At 65.3% G+C, this 16,246-nt stretch overlaps 1 protein-coding gene across 1 annotated transcript; it reads right to left on the reverse strand.

The window, feature by feature from the left end:
- Positions 1-1,471: 1,471 nt before the first annotated feature.
- Positions 1,472-15,020, reverse strand: SLC17A9 (solute carrier family 17 member 9). Its single transcript, XM_039237077.1, has 13 exons — positions 14,822-15,020; positions 9,679-9,876; positions 9,168-9,307; positions 7,531-7,630; positions 6,378-6,508; positions 5,737-5,833; positions 5,452-5,548; positions 4,782-4,869; positions 3,878-3,912; positions 3,425-3,540; positions 3,147-3,202; positions 2,966-2,995; positions 1,472-2,433 (listed from the first exon to the last, which is right to left on the reverse strand). Exons 1-13 carry the CDS (start codon positions 14,884-14,886, stop codon positions 2,270-2,272), a joined length of 1,317 nt encoding a protein of 438 aa, XP_039093008.1. The 5' UTR covers positions 14,887-15,020; the 3' UTR covers positions 1,472-2,269.
- Between the last annotated feature and the right edge of the window lie 1,226 nt (positions 15,021-16,246).

Genomic DNA, 16,246 nt, shown 5'->3' on the forward strand with positions numbered 1-16,246 from the left:
GGGTCACATTCCAGCCTGCGAGCGGCAGATAACACAGGGCTGGGCTCCCACCCGGCTGCACGCCCTCTGCCAGCAGCACCCTCCCTGCCAGCAGCCGTTTCCCCCAGACCCTGCAGCCCTGACCGAGCTCAACCCTGGCCTTGGGAAGGGCTCCCGCCCCCGCACCTGGGATGGCATCCCAGACCAGGAACGGCCGCGCAGGGGCGGGGGGGTGGGGATGGGGGCGGGCCTGTCTGCTGGGCACACGGCTCTGTCCCCCAGTCGCCAGCCTCTCTTCTCCGACTCGGCGGAGGGACCGAGTGGGACTCGATATGGTGTCCGGGGGGCCAGGGGCCCCAGTTCACACATGTGTAAATTGGCTTTCCTTCTGAGCAATCCCACCATCGCCTCCTGTATCCCGTGTTCCTTCAGGGACTCAGGGTCCCAGACCCTCAAGGGCCACCTCCCTGCTTACACTCCCGGAGAGCTCCCCGCTTGCTGTGGGTTACAAACACAGGTGTCAAAGGCATTATCCCAACAGCCAAAGGCAGAAACAAGCAGGAGCCTCCCCCCCCACCCCGACGAGTGGATGAGCACCCGTGGTCCCTGCACACCCTGGGCTGTTACCCAACCGTAAAAAGGAAGGACACGCTGACACTGGCTACAACGTGGGTGAGGACACTACGCTGAGCGACATAAGCCAGTCCCTGAAGGACAAATACTGCCTGACTCCACTTATGTGAGGGACCTGGGCCGTCACACCCATAGGGACAGGGCGTGGATGGTGGACGCGGGGGCTGGGCGTGGGGTGTTGTTTAATGAAGACAGACTTCCCGTCTGGGAAGGTGAAAGAGTCTGGAAATGGTGGGCGGGGGCCGCCGCGCGGCAGTGTGAACGCGCGAACATCCTGTGCTGCACGCTGGCGGCGGTCGCGAGGGCAGACCTCGGCTTCGACGTCCCGGGAACTTCACCGTGTTCGGTGCTGGGGGCGCCCGCCGCGGGGGGCGCCTCCTGCACCGGGGCTCGCTCGGGGAAAGCCTCCAGCAGGGCAAACGTGAAGGCCTTTGTGGTAAGTTAACATGCCCAGCGCATTTCCACCTCCTCCATCGCGGTCCCTGCACATCCGCCTCCACCTTCGCTCCTGCAAACGTGTCTGCTCGCGGGCCGCCCCTGACCGTCATCTGTAACACTCTGCTGGCTTCCTCGGGGGTGAGCTCAACAAGGCTTTAACACCTGTTTATTCTTCTTTAAAAAGGAAGATTGGGGGCCTGGGGGGCTCAGTCGGTTGAGTGTCCAACTCTTGATTTAGGTTCAGGTCATGATCTCACAGTTCGTGGGATCAAGCCTCACATCAGGCTCTGTGTTGACGGCACAGACCGTGCTTGTGATTCTCTCTCCCCCACCTCTCCGCCCCTCCCCTGCTCACTGGGAAACTCTCTCTCAAAATGAATAAAAAACTTTAGAATAAATAAATAAAGGAGGTTAATATAATCAGTCTTCCTTTCCCAGTTTAATAGCCATCATTTAAATAAGTCTGGTGTGATCTCTCCACATTCTTAGTTTTTCTACATATACATCTTGCAAAATCTACTACAAACTCATGAGACGACCAGTTCCTCATTATGAGAGAGAGAAGGACAAGGTGGGAGGGCTCCCTGGTCCCCAGAACCCTCCGTGGCAGAGAGGGACCCACAGGGGGTGCCGGGGGGGCCCCAAAGATGGGCAAGGGCATCTAGTCCAAAACCCCAACAGACTCCATCAGAGCCGCCATTATGGCCCAGGACACGGTCCCTGAGGACACAGGGTGAAGCCTGGTTGTCACGACTGGGGGGTCACCTAGTAGGTGGGGGCCAGCTGCTAAACACCCCACAGTGCACAGGACAGCACCCCCCCCCAGGAAGAATGACCTGGCTCCAAGGGCCAAGAAGCAAAGCAGAGCAGGTCTGAGGGGAACAGTCCAATTGCGTGGTGCCCGCACCCCTGCGATGACAGGCAGCACTCCCTCTCAGTGACCATGTGGGCACGAGGACCTACGGGGAGCAGACTGTAATAACGCAGCAGCGACTAAAAATACCGACCGCACTCACCCCTGCCAGCCCACGCACCCTGAGGGGAGGGCACGATCACCTCTCTGGCAGGTGGAGAACCTGAGGCCCGCCCAGGCTTGCCCAGGCTCTGCTGGGGCGCGGCCCCCTCTGCTCACACACCCAGGAGCGGGAGGCCCTTCAACAGAGCCTGTCGCCCCGAGGCGGGCGGCACTGGGTCCTCGGGGAGCCGCCAAGCCGCACAGCTAGAGGTCCTCGTGGGTGGGGCTCAGGTCCACCCGCTGGGCCTCTCCAAACAGCAGAAACGTGCACAGCCCCAGGCCGCTGATGGCAGCCACCAGGTTGAACATGGACGTCCAGGAGCCCGTGGTCTCGATGAGGTAGCCTCCCAGGCACACGCCAACAACACCTGCACAGACAGGGGCGGGCAGGGCGGTCCTGGGGGGCCCGGGGCAGGGACTGGGGCTGGGCTGCCAGGAGGGGGCGGTGCTGGGGGGGCCCAGGGGGCCTGAGGGACAGAAGCCGAACTCAGGTGTCCAAGCCGCCGGGCCCAGGGAGGGCTGGCCTCAGAGGGCCTCAGAGGGCCAGAGACCTCACGGGCCGGCCAGGAAATGGCCACTCACAGGTCCTCCGTGGGGAGCGAGCCCCGGCGTCATCATCCAGCCGCTCAACCCCTGGAAACCCGGACCCTGAGGATTCGACTCACGTCTGCGGGTCACGTGGGGGCTGGGGCGCCCGCCAGCAGAAGAGTGAGCACTGTGGGAAGCGGCTGTCTCCCCCCCAGGCCAGCGCCGGGGCCCGCCTCTCCCCGCCACCGCTGCTCTGACACTGTGGGACCCTGGGTGGCGCCGTGCCCCCCACCCCCCCGCAGGGCTACGGGGCTGGAGAAGAGGGAAGGCTCAGGGGCCGGGCAGCCAGGAGACACGCCAGCCGCCTCTCACCTGCCAAGGCCCCCGCTGTGTTGGCCACACCTGTGAGTGAGACAGAGCAAGAAGGAGGATGGGTCACGGGAGGCCCTCGGCCGGGGGAGCCCCTGGGGGCCCGGAGCGGGGAGAGGCTGGGGCAAGCAACGCCTGGCTGGGGGCAGCCCCTTCCTGCTCAACCAGGGCGAGCAGCGCTCACCGAACAGGAAGCCGGCACAGGACGGCGCCAGGTCCTGGATGTTGACGGAAATGCCGCTGTGGGAGAGAGAAGGGGAGGTGGGAAGGGGACCGCAGGGCGGCCTCCACCCCATGGAGTCGGGGGCTGGTCCTCTGAGCACCCGAGGGCTAGAAACTGCCATGTGGGCCCTCGGAACCCGCCCAGCCAAGCCCTGCCCACCACAGCAGGGCACTCAGCCACGCCAGGGCGCACCCATCATGCCAGGGTGGCCGCTGGTGGGTGGGGCGCCCGGCCCTCACCTGTGGTTGAAGGTCTGCAGGCCAATGGAGGCTGATGCGAACACCACAGATTTACAGAAGCTCGAGGTGTGACCCAAACACAGGGCAAACACACTGGACAGGCCAAGGCCCATGACCTGCGGGAGAGAGGGCTGGAGCTGGTCGACGGGGCCACTCCCGGGCCACCTGGCGCGCACTGAGCAAAGTCAGTGGGGAAAGCCCCTCCCGGCCTGCCCAGGAGGGCATGAGAGCCCCGCCTCTTGGACCCAAGGGGAATGGGAGCGGCCCAGGCCCAGAGATGTGTGCCGGGGCCTGACGGGCACAGCGGCGAGGAGGCCCTCAGGTCAGCCAAACCGGCCCCCAGCACGGACCCAGGGCACCTCCGAATGTTTTCTGGGTCAGGAGACTGGGGCTCACAACACTCAAGTCCCAGGAAAAAAACAGGGGTGTCCAGAGAGCATTCCCCCTCCCTACCTGCATGAACTTCCGCACAGTGATGGTTCTGTAACCTGAGCAGAGGGGAGAGGTTCCCGTTGGCCCGTTTGCGCTGAGCTCCGGCAGCACCCGTGTGGGGTCCCAGCCCTCACGGTTGCAGAGAGGGAGCGGGGAGGGGAGGGACAGGCCCTGGGCTCAAGGAGGGGGTGTCCCGGGTCGTGCGTGAGACGTGTGCAAATGCGTGTGAGCCCACATGTCTGCACTGGGCATCCTGTGTGCTGGGTGTGCATGCACACGTGTGCAAGTGGGAGGGTGCATGTGCAAGTGTGTGTGAGTGCATGTGCCCTGTCTGGGTGTCCTGCGTGCTGGGTGTGCGTGCACACAGGTGCAAGTGCATGTGAGCATGTGTGTGTGTGAGCATGTTTGCCCTGCCCTGGGTGTGCATCTAGAGGATTCTCCTCAAGCACACACACAGAAGGAAGGCCACTGGGATGGTTACACACGTGTTTCTCCATGTTTCTCCATGTTTCTCCAAAGTCTCTACTTTTCCCACGATGAGTGTGCAGCATCCGTAACTAGGGAAGGACTAACATCTAAGAATGCGTGTGCGTGCATGTGCAGTGTGCGTGTCTGTGAGATCCTCGTCCTCAGGCGTGTTTGCTGGGGTCCTGGGCTCGCACACACAGCCCCCCCTGACCTACAACCGCTGACCCCTCTGAAGACCAAGGAGGAGCTCCATGGTCCCCACAGGACTCGGGTCCTCTCCCTGTGCCCCACCCCCTGGGGGAAACTGAGGCTGTGGTGGTCGGGGCCTCACTCTCGAAGCGAGGTCCGGGGGCATGAGGCCCCCTCCAATCACCGTAGCACCCCCTGTAGGGGGGACCGTCCCCCACAGTGCGGCAAGGCTGGGTTGGCTCCTGGCGGCCCCTCCCCCAGGGCTCACCCTGATTGATGAGATGGTCAGAGAGGAACCCGCTGAACAGGCTGGCAGGGATGGCCACCAGCCAGGGCACCACGTTGAAGACCCAGCCCTGCAGGGAAGAGGGAGGCCTCAGAGGGGAGACACCTGGCCACCCGGGAGAGGTTGCACAGGCCGGTGGTCACCCATGTCCCCTGATGCCCAGTAAGTCTCTCCCCACCCACAGGCTGGGCTCCCAGGCTCCAGGGCCTCCCTGACCCTGACCTCCCCCCACCTGGCCGAGCTCCAGGGCCGCTAGTGCCACCTCCCTGCAGGCTGAGTCTCCCTCATGGCCCCCGCACCGTGACAGGGCCCAGCAGGCGGGACACAGGCCCACCATGCGGAGGTGCGTGGGGTCCTGGTCACCAGACGGGGAGGGTGGCTGGACGGCGGGGTGGAGTGAGCGAGGCTGACTGGCAGGTCACACCCCCACTTGGCTCGCTCTGGTAATGACCATGCACAGACGGTCCACTGCGCCCTAGGGCAGGGCTCTGCAGGGGCAGCCGCACTGGTCCATCCTGGGAGCGGGCGTGCACCAGACCAGAGGAGTCTACCCTGAGCGGGGGTGAGGTCATCACAAGGCCGACAGCCCGAGGGGGGCCAGAAGCAACACCGTGTCTCCCATACCCCACAAGCGCCAGGGCAGCCCACCCACCTTGGAGCTGGGGAACGTCTCCTTAAAGAAGGTGGGCAGCCAGGAGAGGAGGATGAAGAAGGCGCAGGCAGATGACAGCTGGGAGGAGACTGCGGCCCTGCGGGGGCGGAGGGGGACCGGGCTCTGGGTCCACGCGCCCCAGCCCCGCGCCCCAGGGCCTGAGGGCATGGAGCCCAGAAGCCAGGGGTGGACCCACACCCGTGTAGGCTCAGGGAGCTCCCCAGATCCTCCGGGCTCGACCCCGTGCCGCCCCACCCCAGCTGCGGCCCCAAGGTGGCTGCTCACCAGACAGAGGGCTTCCGGAAGAGCTGTCTCCAGGGAACTCTGGTGCGCCTGGGCACCCGCAGGCCTCGCGCCAGGACACCCACGGCCGGGAGGAGATCTGAGGGGGCGGGCAGTTCCCACATGAAAGCTACTCAGAGTCGGGGGACAGCGTCTACTCACCGCAGACCGGCTCCTGGGGGGCAGCTCCCGGGGCCAGTGCCCCCACAGCCCTGCGGCCCGCCCGGCTGCCCCGGCACCGCCGCACCGTCCCTGCCCGCACCCGGGCTGCCAGCGTTGGAGGGATTTGAACAGACTTCCTCAGTCCTTCTCCCGCCCTCGGGTCCCCCAAGCCCCGCTTCCTGCCATCTTTAGACCGTGCCCGACGGGCACCTGTCCCTGCATACTCGCTTCTTCCTTGGGCACAGCTCTCAGGTCTGAACCGGGCATAGCCGGCCCGAGAACTGGCATTTTCCTCAGGCTGTAGTCTAGAGGATGCTTTTCCAGATGGGGCTGAGCCACAGCTCAGGGCCCCGCTGAGCGGGCGCTGCTCCGAGGGTTAGTTGGGTGGATGTTTAGTAGCCGCTAGCAGGGCCGGGCGCCAGGCCCTCGCCCCTCCCTGGGCGGCCGCATTTGCCGGCAATCGCCCACCCGGCCGCGGTTACCTTTTTCACTCAGCAGGTACCTGTACACGTAACACACCCACAGCAGGGTGAGCCCGCCAGAGAAGTAGAAGACGCTTGGCCAGCCGTACCAGTCCAGGAGCAGGGAGCCCACGGCCCCCGTCACCAGCGTCCTGGAAGACAGACAGCAGCGCAGCCGTGACCCTGGGCTTCACTCGGGCAAGGCGGCACCTCTGAGCATGACCCAGACGGAGCTCATTGCCAGGAAAGCAGCTGCCTTGGTCGGAGCATATTTTGTGAAGCGTTCGGAGCATTCAGGGGGACTTCCGGATGCCTGGGCACAGCCGTGCAGCCGTGACAGGGCATGGGGGCCCTCTGCTGCTTTAATTTCTTGCTCCCAGGCCTGCAAGTTGGCCTCCAAGATGTCTAAATGCAAAAGCTGGAGAAGCAAGCACAGAGCCCGACGTCCTGGGGATCCTCCCTGCAGGCCTGGCCTGGCCCCTGCCGAGCCTCAGCCGGTGACGGAGACGTTAAAGGAGAAAACAGTGGGCCAGCAGGCCTGGGGGCTGGTGCCTTCCCCATGGAGCCTCCATTTCCCCACCTGTGCAGTGGGCAGACTGGCTCCCGTGCCTCTCAGCCGGAGACACAGGCCCCGGACGCCCAGGTGGAGCAGGATTTCAGAAAAATTGCACACCCTTCCCTGTGCGGGGGTCCGTCCCACACGGCGGATCCAGAAGGCCTGTTCCCCCGGGCACTCGAGCTGCTACCCGGGCTGCTCCTGCCCCTCATCTCTTACCTGCTTCTGGCAACAGGGAAGTGAGGGACCTGAGCCCCAGGTGGCGGAGCCCCTCAGGACAGCAGCGCGTCCCTTCCCCAGAGCGCGGCCTCCACGCCGGAGCGCGGGGACACAGCTTTCATGTCTGGACCGTGTCACCCCCACCCAGGGCAGCACAGGTCGCCTCCCCCATCGGGACGGCACCCCTCAGTCTCCCCCAGCACTGATGAGAGGGAACTCCGTGTCCCAGGAGCCAGAGCCTCAGCCGCACCGCCTGCCCTGGGGACGAACATGCACAGGGGCCCCCCGCAGCACAGAAGCACCGGCGCTCGTCACCCGGAGCTGCCAGCGTGCCCACGTGGCCTGTCCCCATCCGGGCCCACACCCTCTGTGCCCTGGGCGCCCAGGGCCTGGACTTACCCACATTGGGAGCCGGCCCCCACAGCACTGTAGGTGAAGGCTCGTTCGCTCTCTCGCACCTTCTGGGACAGCAGGCTGGTCAGCGCCGGGAAGTAGACCCCTAAACAAGCAGAGAGCTGGGGCCAGGGTGGGGGCCAGACTGGGAGCAGCTCTGGGAGGCTCCGGGCGCCAGCAGGCCTGGGCTCTGAGCACCTGTCAGCTGAAGACTCTCGGCTGGGGGACAGGTGTGCTCAGGGTCGTGCCATAGGGCGGCTGTGGGGACAACCGGGTCTGAGCTGGGACTCCTGCCACAGCAGCTCGAGTCCTGGTGTGCACACACATGCTCACCCACGCTCACAAGGCTCGCACACACACCTACACACGGATATGCACACACTTGTGCATGCATGCTCACAATGCTTGCACACACACGTACACGCACGCTCACATGCTCGCACATGCACACCCACACACTGGCGCACATGCACGCTCGCACACACACATGCTTACACATGCTCACAATGCTCGCACATGCACACTTGCTGGCACGCTTGCGCACACGTTCGCACACATGGTGCACGTACCGCCAGCGAGACCCAAGCAGGCCCATGGCGCCACAGTGCCTGGTGTGTCACTGTCCTGCAGCCACATGGGGTGTCACCGCAGGAAGGTGGGAGGGACCTTGGGACCTCTCTCTGTTTCCTTGCAACTTCCTGTGAATCTACAATTATTGCAAAACCTAATTTTTCAAAAAGGGATGGCGGCTCTCGCCTGTTGTGCTGTGCTCTTCTCTCAGAGTCAAGGAAAAGTTAAGAGAGGGTGAGACAGGGCTCGGCCTTCCCATTGGGGCCTGGCCCCCAGCCCACACCTACCCCAGTCACCCAGGCTGATGGCTGCCCCTCGAGCCCTCATAACGGGCCACAGACTAGCCTCCCAGCTCCCCGCCAGATGGGGAAACGGCCTGACTGAGGGCCACCTGGCCCCAGCCACGGGACCAGCCACAGGCCACATGTGCAGCACTGGGGTGAATTCATGGGAGCTCAGGAGCCAGACTGCCCGGCGGGGGGGTGCAGGGCAGACCGGTGGGGCTGGCCAGGAAGTAGCGAGAGGCCACGTCCAGACGTGGGTCCTGGAGGCTGCGGCCAGGGGCAGCCTCTGCGCAGCAGCACGCAGGAGCTCAGCACGTCCCCACTGCGCCTGCACCCAGGGGCACTAGCCATCACCGTGTGGCAAGCAGGCCGCCACCCACGTCCCTGGAGTAGACTTTTTGGCAGAGGAGGGCATCTGACATCAGAACATGCCAGACTTTGAAGTGTTTCTAGAACATAGACAGTGCTTCAGCGCAAGGTGTTGTGTGGTATAACCAACCGGCCCCCGCAAGGAAGCGCAGCCAAGAGCTGGGGGCTGCGGGGGGCCGGTCCTTGCGGCTCCCTGCCCACCATGCGGGAGGCCCCAGGGACCTCCTCTGATTTAAGGCACACCGCATGCGGGAGCACGCTTGAGTATACGTGTGTGCACACACATGTGCCCACTCGCAGGGACACATCCACATGTCCACATGTCCACACGCACATGCATGCACGCGCATATCGCACATGGGCACTCGCTTTGCTCTAGCGAGGCTGGGGCCGCGGAGGGGAGCCACGAGACGGCCGTACCTTGGAGCAAGCCCGTGAGGATGCGCGAGAAGGTCATGAAGAGCAGGTGGGCGCTGCCGAGGCGGGCGAGCAGCGGGGTTGCGGCGGTGATGCAGCCCCAGGCGGAGGCGGACAGCAGGATGACCTTGTCACCCCCGATCCTGCGGGAGGTCAAGAGGACAGTGACGCGTGGCGGGCAGGGAGACGGGGTCCCGCTGCAGGACCCAGGCTGGTGCCTGCTCCACGCCCGGCTCTGAGCGGCTGCCAGGCTGGGCGCTGCTGCCTCGCCCTCCTCTGCAGAAGGGGCGGAGGGTGAGGGCGCAGGCCCGTCCTGTCTCTCTGTCCCCAGCAAGCTGCCCCCCAGGTAAGCACCCCAAGGGGAGCCGTGCGCCTGCCCCACCACCACCTCTGCCATGCACCTCGGTTCCCCCAGCTGACGCCTTACTCCGTGCCAGGCCTGAACCCACATTCATTCTTCAGGAGCCCCCCCCACCCCGGGCAGCCCAGCCTCGCACGGGGATGGGGTGGTTACCGGTCCCCCAGGTGTCCGCCCACCACCTGAGTCAGGCAGTAGCCCCAGAAGAAGCTGCTGAGCACGACGCCAGCTTCCTTCTTGTTCCAGCCAAAGTCCTGGCTCATGGACACGGCACACACGGGCGCGCTGACGCGGGCGCAGTACAGCAGGCACGTGCCCAGCAGCAGCGTCCCCGTCCATGCCTGGCACTCGGGCCTGCGGGACAGGAGGGGCTGAGTCAGGTCCAGGAGGGGCAGTGTGGCCGCCTCTCGAGCACCTAAAGGCCCTGTCTGTTGGCGCGGGGCACAGGCAGGTACTAGGGACGAGCCGCTCACCGCGGCGGGGGCGGGGCAGCAGGGCAGGCGAGACAACGCACAGCTGGGGGGCGCTTGGCCAGGCCCGGCAGCCCGGATCCGTGCCCCCCACTGCCCCCAAGGCCAGGGGGCCCAGGAAGGCAGCTGGGAGGGAGCAGACGGCTTAGGACCCGCCCGGGGGGCCCTGGCTGAGGCCGAACGGGGGGGCTCTCACGGTGGGGGTGGGGCGCCACAGGGCAGGAGCAGGACAGCGGGCCCCCGAAGCCCCCCAGGAAAGCGGCGTCCGCCCAGCAGAAGGGGGCGGCCAGCAAGGGGACACAGTGCCGCGGGGGTGGTGGGCCCTTCCAGAAACCCAGGCAGAGGTGAGGCAGCCCTGGCTGCTGAGGAAGTCGCCAGACAGGTGTCTGGAGGGGACGGTCCTGGAGACCCCTGGCTGTGCTTCCCAACGGCCCGAGGCCAAGGGAAGTGAGAAACTGCCACCGCCAGGGGAGGGCGCCCCCGCTGTGGGCCCAGGGTGGGGCCCCGGGGTCCAAACAAACGGCAGAAATCTGAACAAGCTCGGCTTCTGTTCGTAGTTCTGTGTGGACGTGGATTCGCAGGTGGGACAAGGGCGGGACGCGGACAGATGTGGGGGGCGAGGGGACCCCAGACTCCCTTCACGCGGCTGTGAGCCAGGAACTGTCCCCAGAGACAAAGCTTACTTGTAAACAATGAGAGACAGGGGGCCGTGGGCGCCGGCTGTGAGGCCGGGAGGCCGGGGGGGAGGGGCGCCGCTGGTGACCTGTGGTGTCCGGCGCAGGGAGCGGGGTATGAGAGCGGGGGGCAGGTGGTCAGAGACCGCGGGGGCCCCGCAGCAGGCCCGCAGGGAGCTCAGGGGCCCTGCCTGCGCGGGGCCCCCTCCCGAGCGGGACACACACCAGGCACCCCGTCGGCGGCTGTGAGGAGATGGGCCAGTTACCGCAGACGCCCCGACCGGGAGCAGGGCCCACCTCGCCGGGCGGAGCCAGGGCTGTGGTCCTCCCAGCAGGAGGCACCGCCGGCCACAGGAGCTGTCCCGGGGGCTGCGCAGGGCAGCGTGGCTCTGTACCTGCCCTCCACGTGCTCAGCTACGGGTGGGTGTGTGGACACAGAACGAGAGGCCCAGCCTCTTCAGCCTCCGTTTCCTTAGTGAAGAAGGGCTCGAGCCCATGACATTGCCTCCTTCATGGGTGAGTAAACAGCAGAGTGACTAGCAAGTTTCCAATGTCCCAACAAGGAGCCATTGTGACCAGGAGGGAGAGAGGCGAGGCCACCGTGTCCACCTCCTCCGGCCCGTGTTCCCACGTGGGTCCGCTCCCCATCCACAAACCACAGGGGACTTTTCCACAGGCAGGGAGGAGGCAGCCCTCCCGTGTCCCCAGCCTGCTGAGTGGCCCCACGGTGGGCCCCCCACAGCCAAGGAGCCACTGCCCCCGAGAGGCTGAGGGGTCCTGCGGTCCTACCAGCAGAGACGGCTGATTTGAGGTTCGACACTATCACTCGGGGGTTTGGGGGTGAACGAGTCCGACTTCCAGCAGCCCAGCCTCTGGCCCTGACAAACCCCTGTCTGTAGGCCAGGGCTCCCTCTGGGGCTTGGGGATTCCAGTTCCAAAGTGCCATCCAGCTCCACATGGGGCGTGTGGTGTGGGACAGTAGGGAAGTCTCCGTCTGGGCCCTGGCACGACACAGGGAACCCCGTCCCTTCCCTGGGCTGGTTTCCCCAGGTGTGCAGAAGAGAGGATGCTCTGGACCACGGACTTCAAGCTGGGCCTCTGGATGCTGGAGGGGTGGGGCGCACGGGACTCCAGGGCGCCCTTCTGTGGCCACCGGCTTCTGTATACCAGAGCCAGTGGGAAATCAGGTCCCGTGCTAAAAATATTCCACTTGTGTAATTCCAGAAGCCAGACACTAGACCTGCTTTGGCAGAGGCCCGGGGGGGACGGGGGTGCTCCACTCGGAAACTGCCCCGTGACCCTTGTCATCACGCCCCCACCCCCACTTCGGTTCCTAAAATGTTACTGGAGCGGTTCAGGAGTCGGGACGACGGGGGCAGCAGCCCAGACGCGAGGTCTGGATGGTTTCCCCTGCTTGGGAGGTGGGGTCCTGGGCAGCTCAGCGACTGTCCCTCTGGGCCCTGGGGGGGCCCCAGACGCTAGTTTTCTTTCCAGAACTGAAGACCCACGGGGCGGAGGCAGGGGCAGGCATCCGCGAGGCTGATGAGCCCGCAGGTGGCACCGGACCAGTGACCCCCGACCCAGGACACGGAGCCCCTGGCGGGCAGACCACTGCAGGCTCAGGCACCCCTCCCCTCTGGGGTTCCAAACCTGAAGGTGACATCCCCAGTGTCTCCGCGACCTCACCCCTGGGGCTTGACAGCAGGTGCCCTGTGAGCACTCACACGGTCCTCCCTCCCGCCCCAGCTTTCCAGCCCAGGGGCAGCGGACATCTTGGGAACACTGCTCCTTCTGAGCAAACAGTCCCACTGGCCTTACTGGGGAGGCACAGAGCAAACAGTCCAAACTGCCCATCAGAGTCAGGGCAGCTGGCCTGGACCAGCCGGCGGCAGCCCGCAGACCACCTGGGGGCACGATCGCCACGGCCCCCGGGTGCCCCATTCCGGGGGAGCCCACGGTGCCATGGTGTCCCCACACCCCTGCAAGCGTGTGTGCGTGCTGCCTGGGCGCACCAGGAGAACGTGGGCATGGGAGCAAAACTTTCAATGCCCCACAGACAGCCACGGTCCAAAGCCGCCCTTGCGATGCAGCTTTATTCCTTTCTGTGGTCAGAGCGGTGGAGGGCCACCTGCATCGAGTGGACTGTGCGTCCAGCAGGCCCACCTCACTGGTGACCCCGAGAGCCTGGCTGTGTTTGCCCGCTGGCTGAGAAGTCCGGTTGGAAACGGGAAGGCCAGCTGAGGCTGACTCATGCTGGGAGGCTGGCGGGCACCTAGAATACAGTGCTGCCCCGGGGCCTCCTTAGGAGCCCGGGAAGCCAAGAAAGGCCCATGGGCATCCAACCGGCAGCCTGCTCTGAGCTTGTGGGGGCAAGGCGCCGTCTGCTTCCTCCCTGAGCCCCAGAGGCCCCCGCGGCCCCGTCCCTGAGCTGGAGGCAATGCCAGCTGGGCAGGCAGAGATACTTCCTCTCCAGCGGCTGGGGACACAGAACAAGGAAGTCTGGCTGGACTCGGCGGCCCAGACACGGACTCCTTGATCTTGAGGATGGCCTGTCTGGGAACACAGAAGGCTATGGCAGGAGTGGACAGGAAAGCTTCATCCTTCCCACTGTGACCAGCCCTGAGCCTCAGGCCCGTGCCTCCAGCTCATCAGAATGCTTCCTATGACCCTTTCAGAACCTTCTGCTTCCTGTCAATGGCCCCTGTGCATGAGAAGCATCTACGGCTGAGCAAATATATGGTCACGTGGCCACTCGATTCAGGAAAGGGAAATGCACTGGTGCTGCAGGCCCAGGGTCCAAGGCCACTAGCTGCCCCCACCCCTGCCTCCCAGGGCCCACAAGGGCAGACACGTGGCTGTCAGTGCAGAGGGCACACAGGGTGGGCAGCAAGAAACAGCCACACTTACTATGATGGATTGATTACAAGTGCCCGCTCGGGTGGACTTGTCCCTGGAACCCAGTGCCACCCAGGACCCCACAGACCCCCCAGAACTTCAGGGTGCTTTGCATGCCAATGGCCTGGGGAGCTGCTGCAAGTACCCTTCCAAGGTGAGCACAGAGGAAGGTAGTTAAGGCTGAGCCAGCGAGAGCCGCTGAAACATAACTGGAGAAGGAAGTTTGCAGAACATTCTATAGCCCTGGGCCACAACCCTCTGCCACCTGAATCAGTACCTGGACAAGCACCTCGGTAACCAGGGCAGTGGAGAGGGAAGACGCAGGTGCGGCAGCCCCTGGGGCGCCCCGGGACCCGGGCGGACGCCAGTCCCAGTCCCCAGCTGGAGCAGGTGCTGGTGCAGGGGCCGGGCTCTGGGGCGTGCACGCTCACTGCAGCCTTCCCACACCACCCTGCTCACCCTGTCCTGCGGGAAGCTTCCAGCTTCTGAGTGTCAGCTTCTCTCCATCTTCCCCACTAGCTTTGCCTTCATCTTGCCCCAACCTCGGAGACACTGCCTCTTGGGGCCCTTCCTGTGACCCTGTGCTGGGCAGCAGCGGCGGGTCCCGAGGCCAGGCTCCCTGGGCACTCAGAGCCGGACGAGAACTGGCCTCGGAATCCCAGGGCCTGACGTGGGCCTGGAGTCCACAGAACCAGAGGGAGGGCTGTGGCACCGGTGGCCTGGGGACTCTGAGTTCCTGGTTGCTGCGTGTGTCATGGTCGTGAGCAGAGCCCCTGCCCTGGGGCCTTCTGCACGTGGCGGTAGGTGTGGAAACAGAATGTTTCCCAGAATGCGGGCCCTGGCCCCCGAGACTCCCCCCCATCCCGCGTGGAGACCTGTCCACACAGCTGGCGGGTGGGGGCAGGACAGCCACCTGCCATGTCAGCTGAGCTGCTCCCAGGTGTGTGCTCACCATAGGGGCTCGGCTGTGAATGGGCGGGGTCCCACCGGGCAGGGTGACGTCTAGGACTCGCAGCTGTGCCTGTGAGCTCCCTCTTCACCAGGCAGGACTCCTGGGATAGCTCCTGCCTGCACAATCCCCAGGAGCCTGGACAGCTCAAGGGGTCCCGCTGGCCCTGGGGCTCGCGGCAAGGAAGGGGTCCCAGGCTGGGTACTGGTTTGTGGACGTGGGAAGTGCTCGGCCCACAGGTGGAGAAGGTGGCCTGGCCCCTCCCCCAGCTGCCAACCCTCCCTCCCCCCACCCCGCACCCCTCGCCCCACCTGGACCACTGGGCTTCCTCGGCCGCGTCCCTGCGGGCCTCCTCCGCTGCTGGTAGCGGCTGCATCGGGGGCAGCCGTCCGCGGGCGCAGCGCCTCTCCGACCCGTCTCTCCGGGCAGCGGAGGGCGCCCGCCTCTCCGACCCACACCCCACACGGGCAGCGCCGCCCAGGGCCACGTGTCAGTCCCGGCGTGCTTCCGTCTGGCGCTCCTAGGACGTGTCGCCCCCGACGGCCACCGCGGAGGGCGGGCGGGGCGGGGCACACGCGCGGTCCCCGCCCCCGCTCCCCAGGCGCCCCCGCTCCCCAGGCGGCTGTCAGGGTCCACCTCCCGGGGCTCCCGGGCGGGAGCGGGGAGGGTGCGGGGCTCTGCGTGGCGGGCTGGGCGGACGGCCTATGGGGGGCGGGGCCAGGGACCGGCCTATGGGGGGCGGGGCGAATGCTCCCCGCCTTCCCCTTCGGGCTCCGGTGTTGAGTGGGTGCCCGTGAACGGGGCGATGGTGGTGGTCCGCATGTCACAGGGCTGTGGTCTCATCGAGTGACAGTTGGGACGCTCTTCGCAGAATGCAGGGGCAGGAAGACTCCAGGGCAGCCAGTTTGTAAGGTGGGTCTTTGGAAGTGGGCTCCAGCCCTGTCACCCGAGCAGCCTAGCTGGGCAGCTGAGCGGGCAGCGTCCACACGGCAGGCCTCGGAGGAGCGGGTCAGAGCCGCAAGCCTGTGCGTAGCATGGAGGCCCTGCCAGGCCCCAAGCTGGGTCTCCAGGGCCCTCTGGGGCGGGGTGAGGGGGCTTTACGTGTCCTCGTGAAGGACACAGCCAACACGGACAGCCGTGGATGCCAGGACCCAACGGCAACTGGACTTCTGGCCACACTGGGCTTCTCCCAGCTGCGTCCTCGTCACTCGTCCTCACACCCCGGGACCCTCTCCCCCCCCCCCCCCACACCCTCACCCCCACCCCCCACGGGGCAGCCTGGCAAGCTGGGTCCTGTCCCACCACAGATCACCCCCCAAAGGGCTCTCACTGCACTTAGAACAAACCCTAAAACGCCCCCAACCACAGGGCCCCGCCAGCCCACCCTCCAGCCATAAGGGCTTTCACCAAAGCGAGTCCCCTGCTTATGGCTTATGCTGTAACCCTTCTCCGTCAGCCTCCAGAGCCATCCCTACCGCGCAGCATGAGGGCCACACGCCTAGAGCCACACCTGGCACAGCTGTGCAGTCCCCCGGCCCCCCACGTCACCTCTGTCCCCTCCCCCTGCTTCACATGAGCTAATGAAGGGAGGAGTCCATCTTTTGCACCCAATAACTTAAATGGTAGAGGGACCCAAGGACAAACAACTGTGTACAATTTAATTGGAAACCACAAAGTTGAACTTTATGATAATAAATGAATTTAATGCAATACAGATTCTACAAGAGGAATTCTTG

This window comes from Hyaena hyaena, unplaced genomic scaffold, assembly GCF_003009895.1.
Source record: "Hyaena hyaena isolate Hyena2069 unplaced genomic scaffold, ASM300989v1 scaffold_118, whole genome shotgun sequence".
Taxonomy (NCBI): Eukaryota; Metazoa; Chordata; class Mammalia; order Carnivora; family Hyaenidae; genus Hyaena; species Hyaena hyaena.

Bases quoted from the DNA above. Each gene is read 5' to 3' on its own strand.
- SLC17A9 (XM_039237077.1), bottom strand. From the start codon at position 14,886: ATGCAGCCGCTACCAGCAGCGGAGGAGGCCCGCAGGGACGCGGCCGAG. The intron at 4,870-5,451 runs GTGGGTGGGCTG...TCTTCCCTGCAG, and splicing joins AGACGTTCCCCAGCTCCAAG to GGCTGGGTCTTCAACGTGGT. The intron at 2,434-2,965 runs GTGAGAGGCGGC...CTGTCTGTGCAG, and splicing joins CACAGCGGGGGCCTTGGCAG to GTGTTGTTGGCGTGTGCCTG.